At 36.1% G+C, this 16,412-nt stretch overlaps 1 protein-coding gene across 4 annotated transcripts in view; it reads right to left on the bottom strand.

Moving 5' to 3' along the window:
• The window catches only part of Dhc64C (dynein heavy chain, cytoplasmic), an 82,823-nt gene that overhangs the window by 34,014 nt on the left and 32,397 nt on the right, over window positions 1-16,412 (bottom strand). For all 4 annotated transcript variants that reach the window (XM_067130922.1, XM_067130923.1, XM_067130919.1 and 1 more), the window contains 17 exons: window positions 15,992-16,063; window positions 15,563-15,646; window positions 14,922-15,101; window positions 13,476-13,628; window positions 12,127-12,279; window positions 9,441-9,649; window positions 8,720-8,921; window positions 6,942-8,221; window positions 6,297-6,464; window positions 4,614-4,779; window positions 3,828-4,058; window positions 3,370-3,516; window positions 1,976-2,258; window positions 1,646-1,779; window positions 1,244-1,373; window positions 740-974; window positions 37-223 (listed from right to left, as the gene is read on the bottom strand). In XM_067130922.1, the coding sequence (XP_066987023.1) occupies window positions 37-223; window positions 740-974; window positions 1,244-1,373; window positions 1,646-1,779; window positions 1,976-2,258; window positions 3,370-3,516; window positions 3,828-4,058; window positions 4,614-4,779; window positions 6,297-6,464; window positions 6,942-8,221; window positions 8,720-8,921; window positions 9,441-9,649; window positions 12,127-12,279; window positions 13,476-13,628; window positions 14,922-15,101; window positions 15,563-15,646; window positions 15,992-16,063 (4,014 nt within the window). The remainder of the gene's footprint in view (window positions 1-36; window positions 224-739; window positions 975-1,243; window positions 1,374-1,645; window positions 1,780-1,975; window positions 2,259-3,369; window positions 3,517-3,827; window positions 4,059-4,613; window positions 4,780-6,296; window positions 6,465-6,941; window positions 8,222-8,719; window positions 8,922-9,440; window positions 9,650-12,126; window positions 12,280-13,475; window positions 13,629-14,921; window positions 15,102-15,562; window positions 15,647-15,991; window positions 16,064-16,412) is intronic.

The following is a 16,412-nucleotide window of genomic DNA, read 5'->3' as shown; positions in this document are numbered from 1 at the left end:
TAACATACTACTTAATTATTCAATGAAAATACTTGCCTCTTGTTCTGGAAGATTTTCAGCAATTGCTCCCTCATCAATGCTCTCTTCGTCACGGCTCTTCAAGTCCTCTTTGATACGCTGAATGCGATCTCTCTTCACATTACCTGCTGATATGAGCACAGACTTCAAGGCTCGGAGACCAAAGTCATAATGAGACTGATTAGACAGCTGCTCATCGCATAGCCTGAAAACAAAAAAGAACATCAAATCATCATTCATAAATTTAAATTCTTGTATAATTAAACACTAAAACAGGATTTATCACACAGCAACAAAGTATAAAAGGCCAATATGTATTATGAATTAGTTTAATGGTAACAATGAGTCATATTTTCACACTCTCATAGGGAACTCTCAAAGGTTTTGTTCTGGAATATAAAAAATAGAACAAGGTTGACTTAAAGAAGTTGGACAGTTACATTGGTAAAGGGTGAAAAGTGAAACAGAAAAACCTTTAAGATTATCTACAGCATAACAAGCAAGATAAAAATGAAAACAACAAATATTACCATAAAGAAAATAAAAAAAAGAGTACAGTACATTGCCTACACTACACTCAAGGACCAATTAATGCTTGGGTAGTCATCAAATATATTATTTCAATTCACTGTGTTGTTCTCTTTGCAACAAATAATGCTTTAAACCTAAACACATTCAACTTTTATAATCATAGAGTCATACTTTAAATCCAGTAACTTACTTGAAGAAGGGTACAATCTTGCTTGCCAGCTTCTCAGCAGACCTAAAGCCTTGACTGAAAAGCATCACTTCTGCAATGAGCTGTCGGTCTGGTTTAGTCATGGCCAACGAACGGAACAGTTTCTTCAGGTTGTCAGGAAGATTGGATCGACCAGCATAGCCAGGGTTCATGGTGATGAAGATTGCCATGTCCGTGGACACCTTGACTTGCTTTCCTACTAGCTCCACACTCAAAACTGAAAAGGATATTCACAGCAAAATATAATGCAACTGTTTCAAGAAAAGAATATTTAGTACACTTACAAAAATAAGGGCAATAACAACCCAGATTTTAACTAAACCCTTGCACTTTTCTTTCACCATTGCAAACATGACTATAACAATTCCCCAGAATTTTTCAAACATGAGAAAGAAATTTCATTCTGATATAAAAATGTGAATGACGATAATGATGACTGATGTGGCAGTGTAAATGAAACATGCTTGAGACGAGTTACTCTATTACCTTGTCCACCTGTCTTGGCACCTGCTTGATCCTTAAGGGCCTCCTGAATGGTCTGCACCTGCTGTGACACAGCTGACAACATTCTTTCTTCAAGTCGATTGAATTCATCAAAGCAACCCCATGCTCCAACCTACAAAATTCATGAACATTCATTTCCAAAATTAACATAATTAAGAACAGCAAACAAAATACACTTCACAGGGTAAGACAAAAAAAATATTAACTGCCAATGCTTGTTTATCAAGTATAAATTCAAATCACAGACTATATCATGAAACAAAAAAATTTACATCAGACCTTAAGAAAAACCAATGCTACTGATACTTCAATGCATTTTGCAATAAAAGACTTTAAAGGCACAGCAAAACATAAACAAGTACGGTTAAAGTGCACAATGCTTACCTGACAAAGACCTACAAAGATACGGCCCATGGCTTGGAAATCAAAGGTTTCATCACAGTTGAACACCAAGACAAACCGTCCAAGTTGATTACCAAGTGCCTTCACGGACTCTGTCTTGCCAGTACCAGCAGGACCTGAATAAAGCAAGTACACCAATAATAGTAAAGGGAGAACATAGAGTGAATTCATAAAAACTTGCAGTGAACATAGCACAAATTAACACCAATAACTCTTGAGCTTGGTACACCTTTCAAATGTCTTTGTAATTTCATACATTCTATAGTAAGACTTAATAGAAAAAGAGGCAAGAGACAAAACTATATGCCTTACCGAAGGGTGAACCTCCAAGTCTTGCTTCAAGGGCCTGTGTCATGGTCAAATAACACCGATCGGTGAGAGGTGTCTGGACAAGTTTGTCTTGTACTCCTAGGTACTCAAAGCCATAGTTGAACTTGGCATTTGCCATGTGAATGCTGAGCTGCTTCAAAGGATCACTCTGCTTAGGATCAAAGTAGAATCGCATCTGCCGGAGCCATGCGAAGGACTTGGGGCTGTTGACACCATTCTTGATCAGGTTGCGAGTGACTGTCCTCTTGTGTACGAACTCATTGATCTAATAAAAGAAAATAGGCATCACAACAAAAATGATTCAGTATAGAATTTAAATACAAGATATTTACTGAAGATGCATCTACAGTTACTAAGAAAATTTCACTTAATGGTTATTTCTCAATGTACTATTTTATAACTATATGTGGAAAGTAATTAAAAAAAATCTGTCGCATATAAAATCAAGTTTTCAAGTAAGCAGCCAACCTGCAGATCATAACTATTTTACTTTGTTAGCTGCATGACAAAAGCAATAATCTACCTCATAATAATTAACATTAATAAGTAGTGAACTTGTGAGCTTCATCTCAGCTTACAACATTTGAAGGTACAATGGAAGGGATGCCTTTTACAAATACAGCTGATCTGTGCTTGCTTTGTGAGTACTTTCCTGAGAGCTATAAACCTCAGAAAAGAACTTATAAAGCATGCAAGAATCAATATGGCTAAAACAAGATATATTTATAAAAAGCATATGCCCTCCAACCTACTGAGTGGCAAATTCCTATTTGACCTTTGACTCCTCATGTGTGACCTCAACCCTTAAATCAACCTTAATACAATTTAGAAACTTTATACCCCTTATATGATACTAAGGAATTTGAAATCTTTACCTTTCAAGATCATACACTGCATACACAATTATAGTTCTTAAAAATTTTACCCATTAACCTCAGTGGACAGACAAAAAGACAAGCCAATTACTAGGTGTACACCAGGGTATAAAAATGAATGAAAAACAAATACTATAACCAACATAGATTCCTTTATAAAAATAAACAAAAATCATTGAAAATTTTACTTCTAAAACTTAAAATACTGTATGGCCATACACAAAACTGCAGTGGGATCTAATTTAGCCAACAATTTAGCTTATTTCATTACAACAAATCAATAAGGTGAAAAGTATCAAGCATCTATAAAAATTTACTAGTTATTGAAACCTAACAAAAGAATTAATAGTTAACAGTCAATAAAGAAATCACGTTTGGACTTATTTCAGTAAGAAACTTAACCTTTTATAAACAGTACTGTACACTTAGCATAGGTAAGCAAGGTTAAAATGTTAAGAGATCAAAACATGTCCTTTTCAAATCACCTTTATCCACACTTACCAAGTGTTCCAACTTCTTACGTCGGAGAGGAGGCTGCTCTTGCAAAACTGAATCTGCCAGGATGTTCAATGTAGCTTCCACTTGTAACAGGGTTTGCTGAAGAGGTCCCACGTCACCATTGCTAGCAGCTGACAGTCCAGCTTCAACCTTTTATGGAGAAAAAAAAAAAAAAAAAAAAAAAAAAAAAAAAAGTAACTTTTCAGTACTGCTTTTAGTGAACCATCTTAAAGGGAATATCATTAATATAATCATCTCCCACAGAAAATGCCCTTATTTTTCTCGTATTCATCAAACCTGAAAAGTCCAGTAAACAGCAGAAGATTTACAAATTCAAGAGCTGAAGTATTTAGGCATGACAAATGAATTTCAATGTTTAGAAGTATTACATGAAAAATCTATGAAGAATTAACTGAAACCTTCCTTTCCAACAATGATAAAATTACGATTTTGTGACATACCTCTTCACTCCATGAGATCTGAGCAGCCAGGACCACCAACTGTGCTTGGTATTTATCACACCACTGAAGGTAACTTGGGGTATCTATGGGGCCATGCTTGAACTGCTTGATGTCTGCAACAGCTGCTGCAAGATTCTGTGCCAGGGTCATTCGCATCTCATATTCCACCTGAGAGAGCCACTCATTGATCTTGGGATAATCAACTGTAGAGACAACTTTGTTGAAGCGCACCTGAAGTTCAAAGAAAAAGCAATGCTCAACATTTTAATGGGCTACAAGTGTAAGACATCACACAAAATTTTTTTTTTCCACAAAAGACACGCTCATTTCTATTGATACTTCTTGTTATGTGCATTTATATAAACATACCTTTGCAGTTCTGAACAAGGTTCTAGTAACAAATTTCTCAATAACTAGAAAAAAATTCAAACATATGCCCTTAACAATGTTTCCCAAATTCAACTTTTATAAAAAAAAAAAAAAAAATCAAAACAAGGCATTTAGCAGCATACAGAATGTTTCACCTTTCAAAAGTGAAAATAAAGTGAAGAAATACAGTAATCCAACTCCTGATAATGTCACAGATGCCATTGGTACACCTGTATGCTTTTTAAATAATACTTTGTCACAAATATGAAGGTAAATAGAAATCAAAATTCTTATGTTTTTCACAAATTCATCAAGAATATGTACTGTCTGTACTGGTCTAATTTGTTAAGCAGGATTACATGATCTTTTTAGAGAATGGTACAAACAAATGCTTACCTACAGACGAAAGTAACTCACCTCTTCACCTTCACGGGATGCAATACCCGTGACAACTGTGTCATTCTCATCCAGAATGATGGCTGTGACACCGGCGAACATCTTCTTGAAGTGTTTCTGCAGTCGGGGAATATTCTTACTATTGCCAATGATCTCCAGCAGATCTTCATCTCCAACAAAGTAGAACCTGAAATGTCGAGCGTAAAAATAATATGGTCCGAAAATTCTTAGTCTTACCATTAAAGGTATAATAAATTTGCTAATCCCTATACGGTATAACTACATAAATGCAACTGTACCCATGTACTTTTTGTGTGTAACAACAACATTCAATAGGTAATAAATTCTACATTTAGACCTGTCATGGCCCAGCACTTTTCTCCACTAGCCCTTATTTAAGTACTGTATGTTGCATGCAAATTCCTTGGACTGTGCATCAAAACAGTGCATAGTAACCATATGGCCTGGGCTTGCGGTCTTGATTGTCCCTTATATTAACTTTATTTCTGACAGCATGGGTACACAAATGCTCCTAGGAAATACAATAAATCTAGTTAAACTACCTATCAATTATAAAGCCTGCATATCACAATAGCCAGTCTTATATATTTCAACATGGTGGTCTGGTTCAACTACCTAGCTATTTTTCACAGTAAGAATTTCATGTTTTTGTCATGTATATGCGTATATAGTATTTACTTTGAAATTTGTAACTTTTACTTTCAGACATCTCAATGAGGCAAATACTCTAGTTTTATTTATTTAGTTCCGTCGTTAGTGACAAAATTTATTACTTATAAGATGAATCAATTGAGGGAAACCTTGAGTTGTTGTCTGCGTATTATTTACTTTAGCATTCCTGCTGGCAACCTTGATATTATACTAGCTGGGTAATGAAAGTAGTCATTCTGATGGAAAAACAAATATATAGATCATATTCAACGTATCTGATTGTCCATTATTGCCACTACATTTGCTTTATTCTGGTTTCATTCTATTCTAGTTAAAAATGGTTAGTGTTTTGACTGCAAGCAGCAAAAAGGGTGAATGTTCCTAAAAGGCTTTCAACCCACTGCCTGGCATAATGTCCAGGTCTGTATACACATTCTATACAATGTTTGATACAATTGGGATCATTATGTTTTCATGTAACTGCCATGAATTGTCTACTTAATGCAGTATTGCTATTTGTACTCTAATTCTGTTTACCTCTTTAAATATGATCATCTTACTGAGGGAATATGATAATCTTACTGAGGCAAGTTTAAATTCTGATATATTTCATGTCTACCAATGTTATCTTTTAAAACAAGAGATGTCTGTCAAGATCAACAATCCTTCCATAGTTAAGGCCCACATGTTTCAGGCTGTCAGACAACATTCAAATTTTCAAAATTACATCCTACACTAAGATGTCCAGTATTTGCAAACCCTGTTTATTATTACTATTACAAGGCAGCTCAATAAGATTGCTTATTCACTTCTGATTTTCCACTGATGACAATATTTTAACAACATAGATAGACTGTGGTTCAAGGATATGTAAGGAACTGAGAGGACAGGCCATATGGTTAATCATTTTGATTTTCAGAACAGCTTCAGTCTTAGAGTCTAAAATAACTGGGACTGAACTTTATGTCTGAAAAAGGAAACCCACTAAGAACCCTGTTCCTCAGTGAAAATATCAATTCCAAGTTGCATTACCTAGGGAAGGAAGATCTCTCTCGTTCCAAGTACTCGCCAAGGGCCTTCTGGATCTTGCCTAAGAGATCAGCCAGACGCTCTAAGGACCGCTGCACACCTTGGATGTTAAGAACATCCATTACCATGGGAGATTTACTGACTTTCTTCATCAAGGTCAAGAACTCTGTGCTGTAATTAAAAAAAAAAAAAATTAAGTTTCAATCTTTCAAATGAATATACATATTTAAAAAGTTTAAAAAATTATTATCTATAAAAGAGTAACCCTGAACACTCTAGTAAATAAATCAGCATTAAATTTTAACAGTGCTTCCTAAACCCTAAAAGCATACTGTAAAATTTTACGCTGTGGTATCAACCTGTGCAGATCTTATATCAGATCAACTCTATGCCAAAAAAATGCTAATTATCTATTTAAATTAGGTTTTGCTATATCTTAAGGATCCTGGTAATGTCATACATATACATTATTACAAATTAAAATACAGTAAAGTACTGAGAAAACCACTTATCAATACCACAGAAAAATTAATCTATTATTAACAAAAGTAGTCATCTACATTGATGGGACCCAAATGAGATACCTATAAACTCATTTATTGCACACATGAAAATACATTCTTGTACCCAATACTGTAATAATCCCACCTGATGCTTCCGAAGCGTGAGGTTTCCACAGGCAATAGTGCCTTGATGTCAGATGATCCAGAGAAGATACCCTCCAAGTAGACCCAGCGGCGTTGGACATCAATCCAGACATCAAACAGAGAATTGATTCTGTTCAGCTTCTCTTCCCAAGTTAATGCTTCCTCCTCAAACTCTCTGTAGTATGGAGAGAGCTTCATTGCAGCCACTGAATTGATGTGCTCTTTCACCTTGTTGAAGAGATCGTCCCATCCACGGATCAACTTGCACTTGTTCTGATAGTTGATCAGGTCCAACTCATAGTTCTGCCAAGATTCGCGAACTTGTTTCAAGAACTCCTCAAGCGCCATTTCTCCCTGAGCTGTGATGATGACATTCTTGATGAGGGCTTCATTCTTCTGTAGATCAACATCCCATACCTGACCCAGTGTCAAGTCATTCAGGATCCAATTGACATGAAGCTGTCTCATCAGGGTCTTCCAATGACGTTCCTTAAGGGCATCGCTCTTCAGTTCCACAATGGTCATGTTGACTTTGGTGTAGCCCTGGAGCAGCCTCTTCACGTACTCATAGCTCGAGTACTGCCGCAATCGAGCTGGCAAGTCCTTCAACTGAGTCAGCAGTTGGTCCAGGTGAGCACGCAGCTTTCTTGGCTGTACTGAGAGCCATGGCTTCTCTTTCAATTCATCTATCTGCTCCCAGATCTTTGCAAGTTCAGCCCAGACTCCCTTCAGATCCTGCAGTTCTTCAAAAGCAACTGTCATCCTGTCCTCTGAAGTGTTGAGTGCTCCAGGTTCCTGTAGTTCAAGGGCTTCTTTAGCTTTAGCCACATTGTCACGATCATCCTTTAGTCGAGTGAACTTACTCTCATAGAGCTGTAGTCTCTGCAAGGCTTCATCTGGACGCACATGGCCTTCCACTGGCTTTCCTCTCTCCCAGTCTTGAAGGAAGTCATTTGTACGCGATTCAACTGCCTTGTCCTCTGCAACAATCTTCAACTGCAAAGAAGCCACCTGAGTCTGGATGCTGGAGTCCTTTCGACGGATGATCTCATTGAAGGCTCCCCATTCCCCTTCTATGTTATCTACATGCAACCACTGATTGGGGAACTGGAATCTTTGGCGTTCAAGTATTCTCTGACCTTCTTTGTACATTTCTACGTGTTTCTCCCAAGACTTCATCTTCCTCTTGAGTGACTGTACATAAGTAATTAGCGTGACTGCATCAGAGGTGCTGGCTGCATCAATACTCTGCTGTTCTAGTTCACTGCGGCTCTTAGACACCTACAAAAGTAAACAATACAATTAAATTTCAACTATAAAGTTCCATAAAAGAAAAAATGCTTTTTCCATTTCAGAAAAAAAAAAATATGATCAGAATTATATTAGACTATTTAATGACTTATCCTACCAAAATCAAGGGCACACACAGCAACTGCCATAGCCCAAAAATTGTCTAGTGGGATAAGGTTTCATAATGTTTTACAATTGTTGTCTTGATACTTGGATGCAAAAGTAACACTTAACTGATTTGAAACCTAAATTAAATATTATAATTCAACAAGGTGTCTTGTATAAGCACATTCTAGAGTAAAAGTCAGCCAAAGCAGTGACCAACGACTACCACCTATATTTTTGACGTGCTAACAAAAATTCAGTACTTAATAATAATTTACGAACACTGCAGCTTCATCTTTGCAGTGATCAGCAGATTAAGGGTTGACATTTCAAAATAAAACTTATTTCCTAACAGGAAGATTTTTACCAAAAGACTTTCTATACCTGAGCATGGAACTGTGTCATTTCCTGCCCAAGAAGCTGGCCAAACTTGCTAAGAACATCTTTGTGCCATGAGTCATACTTCAGAGAAACCTTGCTCTGGACTTTGGTGTAGTCCACAACGATTGGGCCGAAGCTGCGTCTCGTGTCGGATGTATCGAACGTGGTCCTACACTGCTTGATATCTTGCAGGAGCTTCATCCACCTAATTGAAAACGAGTTTACGATGAGGATATTTTCTTGAATAAAAATACTTTAGATAAAGAAGACAATAAGAGTCCCAGACTATGTGATATACTTCAAGAGAATCATTAACCTAATTAAGGAAATTGTCTAACAAAATACCTGATCATACTATACACTAAAATGATCTTAATCTCAAAAAAGTGACATATATATGCAATCCCAATCACATGACATCAAGATGTATTTTCATTTACTACAAAATGACAAAATAAAAAAATCTAGATTATCAACCCAAGTTGTTTCCAGAAGATATTTTGGTCTGTACTTTACAAATACTTTAAGTACTTGCTTACACTGATGTGAGAATGCACTGTTCCGGCAACTAGCTTTCAATAAACTCATTACCTCGAGGTAATCTAGAAACATCTATGAATTACATCCTCTAGAAACTCTGATAGTTTTTTAATGGTGGTGATTTTATTTTACTACTCAATTCATATAATGGAAAAAAAGAAAAAGGAAAATTAAAACAACTTACTTGGCAACATCTTCACCCAGCTGTCCATACAAGTGGTCTGGTTGTAGATCCCAAAGAGCTTGGTACTGTAGCCACTCTTTGACATAGTTTGTGACTTCAAATATCACCATGTCAACAGCATCATATGCTTCTTTTAGGTATTCATGGTCATTGGGGAGTTTCACAAGCAAGTTCCTGTAAACCTCTGTTGTTGGTCGATCCAATCCAACCTATAAAATATTAGATATGATGACATTAAAGAATATACAATTTGTCTCCAACAAGTAATTTCTATTTCAGCCTTACTACTCCTCTTACAGAAATTTTCCAACTGAAAACACATGAAACTTCTATACATCTTTATGACTTTAACCAACTAAATTTAAAATGCCTTGCTACATCTACTGACATTTAAAGAAAATCTAATTACTTCTGAAGTTTGATGTGAAATTTCATGCCACACTGACTTCCTGGTCTTTACAACTGTCTCATGGTGGTGACAATTTGACTAACTTGAACTGTTTCATGGTGGTGACAATTTGACTAAACTTGTTACAAAAACTCTGTTGTCTTTATGCCCATAAAAAGTACAACTTCAGAGTGCACCTTGCACATCACACCAGACAATTTTAAAGGTTCTTTGCAATGACCCTTTCTGACTGTCACTTTTTGTGTATGTTCGGATTTCATTCGGAACAAATCCTGTTGGAGCGGCTCTTTGAGCCTCAAAATGTGATGCAGCGTTCTTGGTGAAAAAAATATACAATATATATATATATATTTACAAGTTTCACTACTCATGCTTCCTTGTTATGAGGCCCCCCACCAAAAGCAAAGGAGATGAGACCCTCAGCTGCTCCCTTTTTTATATTAAAGTTTGACAACTGATTTGTCAGGGTCTCTGTACCCTAATTCACTTAAGCCTCTCCAAAATCGCCTATCTTAATCTGCTTTTATGACTCTCCTAGCAGAAGACTCCTCTTTCCAGGCAAACCCTTGTTTCCCGGGCTGACACATGAAATGCCAGCAGCGGAGATTAATGGGAATCGTGCTTGAAGACCGGCACATCTGAACTGCCCATGGCAGCACACACCAGCAGAAAAGAGATCATATAAGGCTGGCCAGGCGTCAACAAGGACAGGACAATGGCCCAGTAACATGCCGCTGTGCGATACTCCGTCACTTGAACATTTGCTCGCCCTTTATATGGCCGACAGCCTACCCATCCAAGTGCCACCCTAAGTGCCAAGTGTAGAAGTTCCACTCGCCTAAGAATCCATTGACTCTGCATCCACGGACCTTTGCTCAAGGAATTAAGGTCCTGTGTGGTAGGGGGGAGTGTTCGGTAATTTATCTTGTACTCTTATCTAATACTGTTTCCTTTTCCCCTTGCACTGTGCTTAGACCCTGAATCACTGTCTGTAACCATCTATCAGAGTTAAAGGGCAGGGTAATTTACCTGATAATATTTTGATGTTACCTCCTTCAGCCTTCAGCACTTTCTTTGTAAAGATTAGTCTGTGCTTTGGCTTACCCTGTTATCGCGTTCCTTTCTCTATACAGGCAGCCCCTGGGTTACAACGCTTTTCAAATATATTCATCAGAAATTATTTCCTGGTTTACAATGCATGTTCCGGGGTTATGATGCCGATCCAACGGAAGAAATATGGCTGCAAAACGGCAGAATAATAAAAATTTGGAGTTTTTTTTTAATGAAAAACTCAACAAAAATGCAGTTTACATCATTTTCGATACACCCAAAGCATTAAAAGTAAGGTTTTCTTAGGATTTTGATGATTTTCGACAATTTTTCGGCTTATGACGATTTTCGGCTTTCGTAGCATAGGAATGGAACCCCCGTCTTAAACTGGAGACTGCCTGCATTTGCAGAAAGGGTGTGTGTACTGCTGTAGAACCATCTGCCTCCACTGTGGCCCTACGTCCATCAAGCAAGCATTTCATGAAACGTTATTTATCAGATTTCATTACTAGTATGGCACTCTATTTCTTTTAACACTTGTATAATTTAGCTTGAAAGGTGCCAAGGGCCCAATGTATACGGCTTCCTTGTAACTGATTCTTCTGAGCAATGTAAATACATTTAATTAATTTAGACTGGGGATTTCTCTCCTGAGTCCTTCCCTTACTTGCAATATCATTCTTCTTAACCTTTTCTTAACCCCATTCTTTTTACGGACATGTTGGTCTCCAGTCAGATGTGTCATTGCCAAGGTAAGAACTTCAAGATCAACCAACACTCGTAAAAGTGACAACCAACAGCCAGTACATCTCTTGCAACCCTCTAGTAATTTGTGCAACGTCCAGCAAACTAGCTTCCAAATCATTGCACACTGGTAAGCTGTGAGTTGTGGGATTGAGACAAATCCTTAGTGTAAATAATTTGAACTCTAAGGGAATAAAGTTGGGCTGAGGTTATGCAGAGCAAGTATTCATTTTAGTGTTTGTTGTTCCTAAATCTGTGACTAGGAACTCGTAAATCTCGCTCAGAATTTTATTCTCGCATGCATTCAGAGAGCAGAGCGATATCTCGAACAAGAGAGAGAATCCCATTCAGTCCGCTCAGGTAGTAGTGTTGCCATTTAGGTAGACCAGTCAGAACTGTTGCTACTGCATGTTGGCAAACTGCATGACTCAGCTAGTCAGAAATTTAGCCCTGAAAACTGTCCTAAAAAATACGTATCCATACCTGATACCTGGTACTCTGAATACGAATCTGACTGGTTACAATGGCTTGCCAACTGAAGAATTGCTGCATGATCTGATAACGAGCCTCTTCCATGTTGGGATGCATGTACATCGTCTGATTGGTAATGCGGACCTCCTGCACTACTTGGTTGATCTGAGGAAGGAAATTGCTAGATTAAGTTACAGTGTTAGAAAATGCTATAATCATTACAAGCTGTTTAGAGATTTATATAACTGAGTAAAAGTCTCCTTCTCCTTATGAGTAAGGAGACTATATATAAAGAGGTGAGCAGTAACCAAACACATTATGCTCAAACCACTGCTGAAAAAAAATTTTCCACAGCTTGCAAATAAACTTCTATGCTTCTCTTGACTCTTCAACAACATAATGAATAATGTACACTTTAACTTTAAACACTTTCTTCTTTAATGAATACTTAACATGTGTTATTTCAACCCTGCATACACACAAATCCCTACACACACAAGCACACAAACACACTCTCTCTTTCTCTAATTGCTGAATTATAAACTCTCTTTAACATTATCCTTTTTTATCCTACACAGGCAAAAACAAAAAAATTTTATTCACTTCCTCACATAATATCCTATAAACATGCGTCAAGGTCGATAAACTTGTCAAAGAATTTTAACAATCTCCACTGTTTAGCTTTCATGCAAACTGATGAAGTTAGTAATGATGACCAAATGTAATAAAAGCCATACTAATTCTACACTTTTGGAACACTCAGAGCATTCTTCTTTCAAACTGCTCTATTTTCATTATATCAATGAATACACAGCATTTTATGTCTATTCACTTTGTATGTCATCTTCATCTCCCCTCAATAAGTGTTATATAACTATTCAGCTTCCCTTCTGTAATGCCCATACCATTTTACTAATGCAGAAAATAAAAATAAAATAATAATGATTAACTTCTAAAACTAACATACAATCAAGGCAAACTATTTTCTTCAGGCACGTCCACACTAAAAATTAATGCCAAAATCCACTAATAACAAATTCTGAATATGCTCTAAGAATTAAAAAAGAAAATATTACATATTACAGGTACTTCAAATATTACTACTGCAATTACATACATATCAAATACTTCACACATACCAGATTACTATTTTCTAATACAGGAGTTAACCTTCATAATTTCAATAACCTGAGTGATCATATATTTTTTAATAAGACGTTTCCTCATCATCCAGGTTTAGCCTACATATGGATACCCATCTATTGGCACACCAGGCATACCCTTTTTCACTGAGCTTTACACTGACTACGGATAATTTCATTATATAACTAAAACATCTTTAGAATTTATATATAAAGTACCTTGGGCTCCCCTCCAGGTTTGTGAGTTGGTTTATCAGGAGTGTCTGTGTCCATTGGGATGTCAACATCTTCGTCTTTCTGCCTCTGTCCCTGAAGTGCTGCAGTCCATGCTTGGATACCAGCCTGGAGACGGCCAGCCAGCTTCTTCTCCACCTATTGTGAAAAAGATAATTACCGTTAATATAAATAATTTTCATACTATCAAAATGAAGTTTCATATATACTTACCAAGCAATTACATACCTAACGTTTCTTTACTTTTATGAAAAGAGAGCTTACTTGAATAAACCACTCAGTCAAGTCTTAAATTTCATAAAGCTTTCCAGAAGATTTTTCTAAAATACACTGAATCTTGTTTACTATATAACTCAAAAAAATGACATTTTTATGATAAAATAAAGTTTTATATATACTTACCAATTACATAGCTATGGTTCCCTAACCTACGGCAGCTTAGAAATTCAAAATCTGAATCTTGTTTACTGCATAACTCAAAAAATTAAATGTTTAGATAAACTAAAAATGTTGAGGATTTATTTCCCAAACTTGTTTGATGTTGGTAAAAAACAGACCAAATGATGTTTGACTGTAATTGTTGTTCTGCATTCTTTGCATTTTTCGACTGGGCCATTTTGTGTGCCCATGTCTCTACAGTACAGCATAAATAGTAATGGCTTTATAAATGCATAATAAGGTTTTGCTGTGTACTAACTGTTTACCTTTATGTACTGGTAGTCCTTCAATCTCTTCACTACTCTGCTCCAGAAATAGTAAAACAATTTGCAGTTACAAATGCATAAATCCCTTTCTGGAATAACTTTCATGTATATCTTTTACTTTACTGGTATCACCTGAAATTCCCTCCTTATAGTTTTCAAGTTCAGGTTGCCCTTCTATGAAGAAGAACAAAATGTTCACTCTTTCAGTACTTGGTTTTAGATCTTTTACTAGTCTCTTTTGAGGACTATTCTCCATCCGATGGGAACCTTTCAACTTCTCACCTCTTTAGTATACGACTCCCTTTTGTAAGGGCATCAGTTGCTCCTAAATGATGGACAAACTCCTTTTTCTACTAATCCACTGACCCTCCTCTTATGAGCCCTCAACAAAGAAAGCTTAATCAAACAATAAATGAAGAGTTATCTTGCATATCCTTCCAGAATTTGTAGTTTGTGAGTTATCTGGTTAGCCTGCACTACTTTACTGTAAGATCTGATTATAAATTTAATGTTACTACACAGAAATCACAGCTTCATTACCAAATTTTGGTAAATTTGGAGATATTTTCATGAAAAGCTTAGCAAAAAATTTGAAATTCCAAAATCCTCTAACACCGTCACTTACAACTTTCAGGATTCAAGATTTCAAGTTTGTTGGCACAAGCTGTCATTGCCCTTATTATATTCATTTGAAAAACTTCCCATTTTCTTCTTAAACTCGACCTACTTGTTCATCTAGACGCTGAACCCAAATGTGAAGGTTGGAGTACTGATGCAAAGACAAGTCATCTACTGCTTTCTGGATTTTGTTGAGAATCTCGGCAAACGTCGAATGTGAGTACTGACAAACATCCAGTGACCTGACATCAACATCAAGCTGTTCCTCCAGGACTAGGAGATCATCAACCTAATTTTTGAATAAGAATGTTAATAAACACAGTACTTTACTTTCTAACACTGTATACAGTTTACCTAAAACCTCTAATAATTATTGTAAATTTACATCTTTTCTTCCATAACACAAAATACTTGAAATATTATGGCTCTGCCCAGAGGAATTAGTAGAATCATGCTAGTCCTACAAGCAAATAATGTAGGAGGATTAAGCCTATTATTAATTCCCCTTCCTTACATAACCAAAATATCAAAAATTACTGTAAAAATTGTGGTTTGGTTCAAGAGACAGGTGTAATTGAGGGAATTACAATACAACAAGGCGACAGAGTATCTTATGATCTTTTAACATGTAAAACTCACAAGTTAAAGCCAAGCTGCATTTTGTAGAATAAAAAAAAGGGACAATCTGAAGTCATGTAAAAATGAAATTCATCAAATTAAAAAATCAATAATTTTCTGAGTTTTGCTAACCTTTTCTTGGAAGTTGAAGATGCACTCTGCAAGACGTTGAACATAGGGGTCCAACTTATATGACTCCCAAACTAATGACATACCCTGAAAATGCAGAATATTTTTGTAATATCATGACTGAAAAATGCACTCAAAAGAGATAAATGACAAGATATAGACAGTAAAATGAATTTTCTACCAAAATGTCTTTGTAAGTGATAAAAAAACAAAAGGAAAAATTGAACTTAACCCTAACCCCTAAATCATTTGGAAACAAACAAAGTTCATTGCCAAACGTACTAAGAACCTACATGTGATTAAATAAATTTACTATTAGTTACCAGTGGCCCCCTTCCAGGCCTTGACTGAACTGTTTTCTGATATTATTAAGGTATCAATGCATCAAATAATGCTAAGAATTATATAATGTGTAATAATCTCCTTACTTACCTCTGACAGAAGCCCCTGTACCTCTTTTCGCATGCCAGCAACAAGGAGCAAAATATTGGTCTTATCCTCCATCTGTCAATTATAAAATGTTATTAATAAAAATAGCAACCACTAATGCATTTACGCAAGCAAAAACAGTCTAAGTTCATCTTTCAAAAATACTTAATAAACTAAAGCATTTTAATACAAGTTTCAAAATTGTAAACTTTCAAAAACTGGTACATCACAGTATACGTAATCCTAATCAGACACTTTCAAGTTTATTTTTTTTTTTTTGCAAAGACTTAGATTTCGATTTAAAGGTGTTTTTGTTTTCTAAAGGTTTCACTTTACCAAACCATTAGTCAGTAATCAATAACTTAGCATATTCTTATCAAATTCATCCTAAACTGACAACAAAGTAAAGTATATAAGATTCTGC

Source organism: Macrobrachium rosenbergii, chromosome 29 (assembly GCF_040412425.1).
Source record: "Macrobrachium rosenbergii isolate ZJJX-2024 chromosome 29, ASM4041242v1, whole genome shotgun sequence".
Lineage (NCBI taxonomy): Eukaryota > Metazoa > Arthropoda > Malacostraca > Decapoda > Palaemonidae > Macrobrachium > Macrobrachium rosenbergii.
The sequence above is the reverse complement of the archived record's forward strand: the minus strand, read 5'-3'. Positions and strand labels throughout refer to the sequence as shown.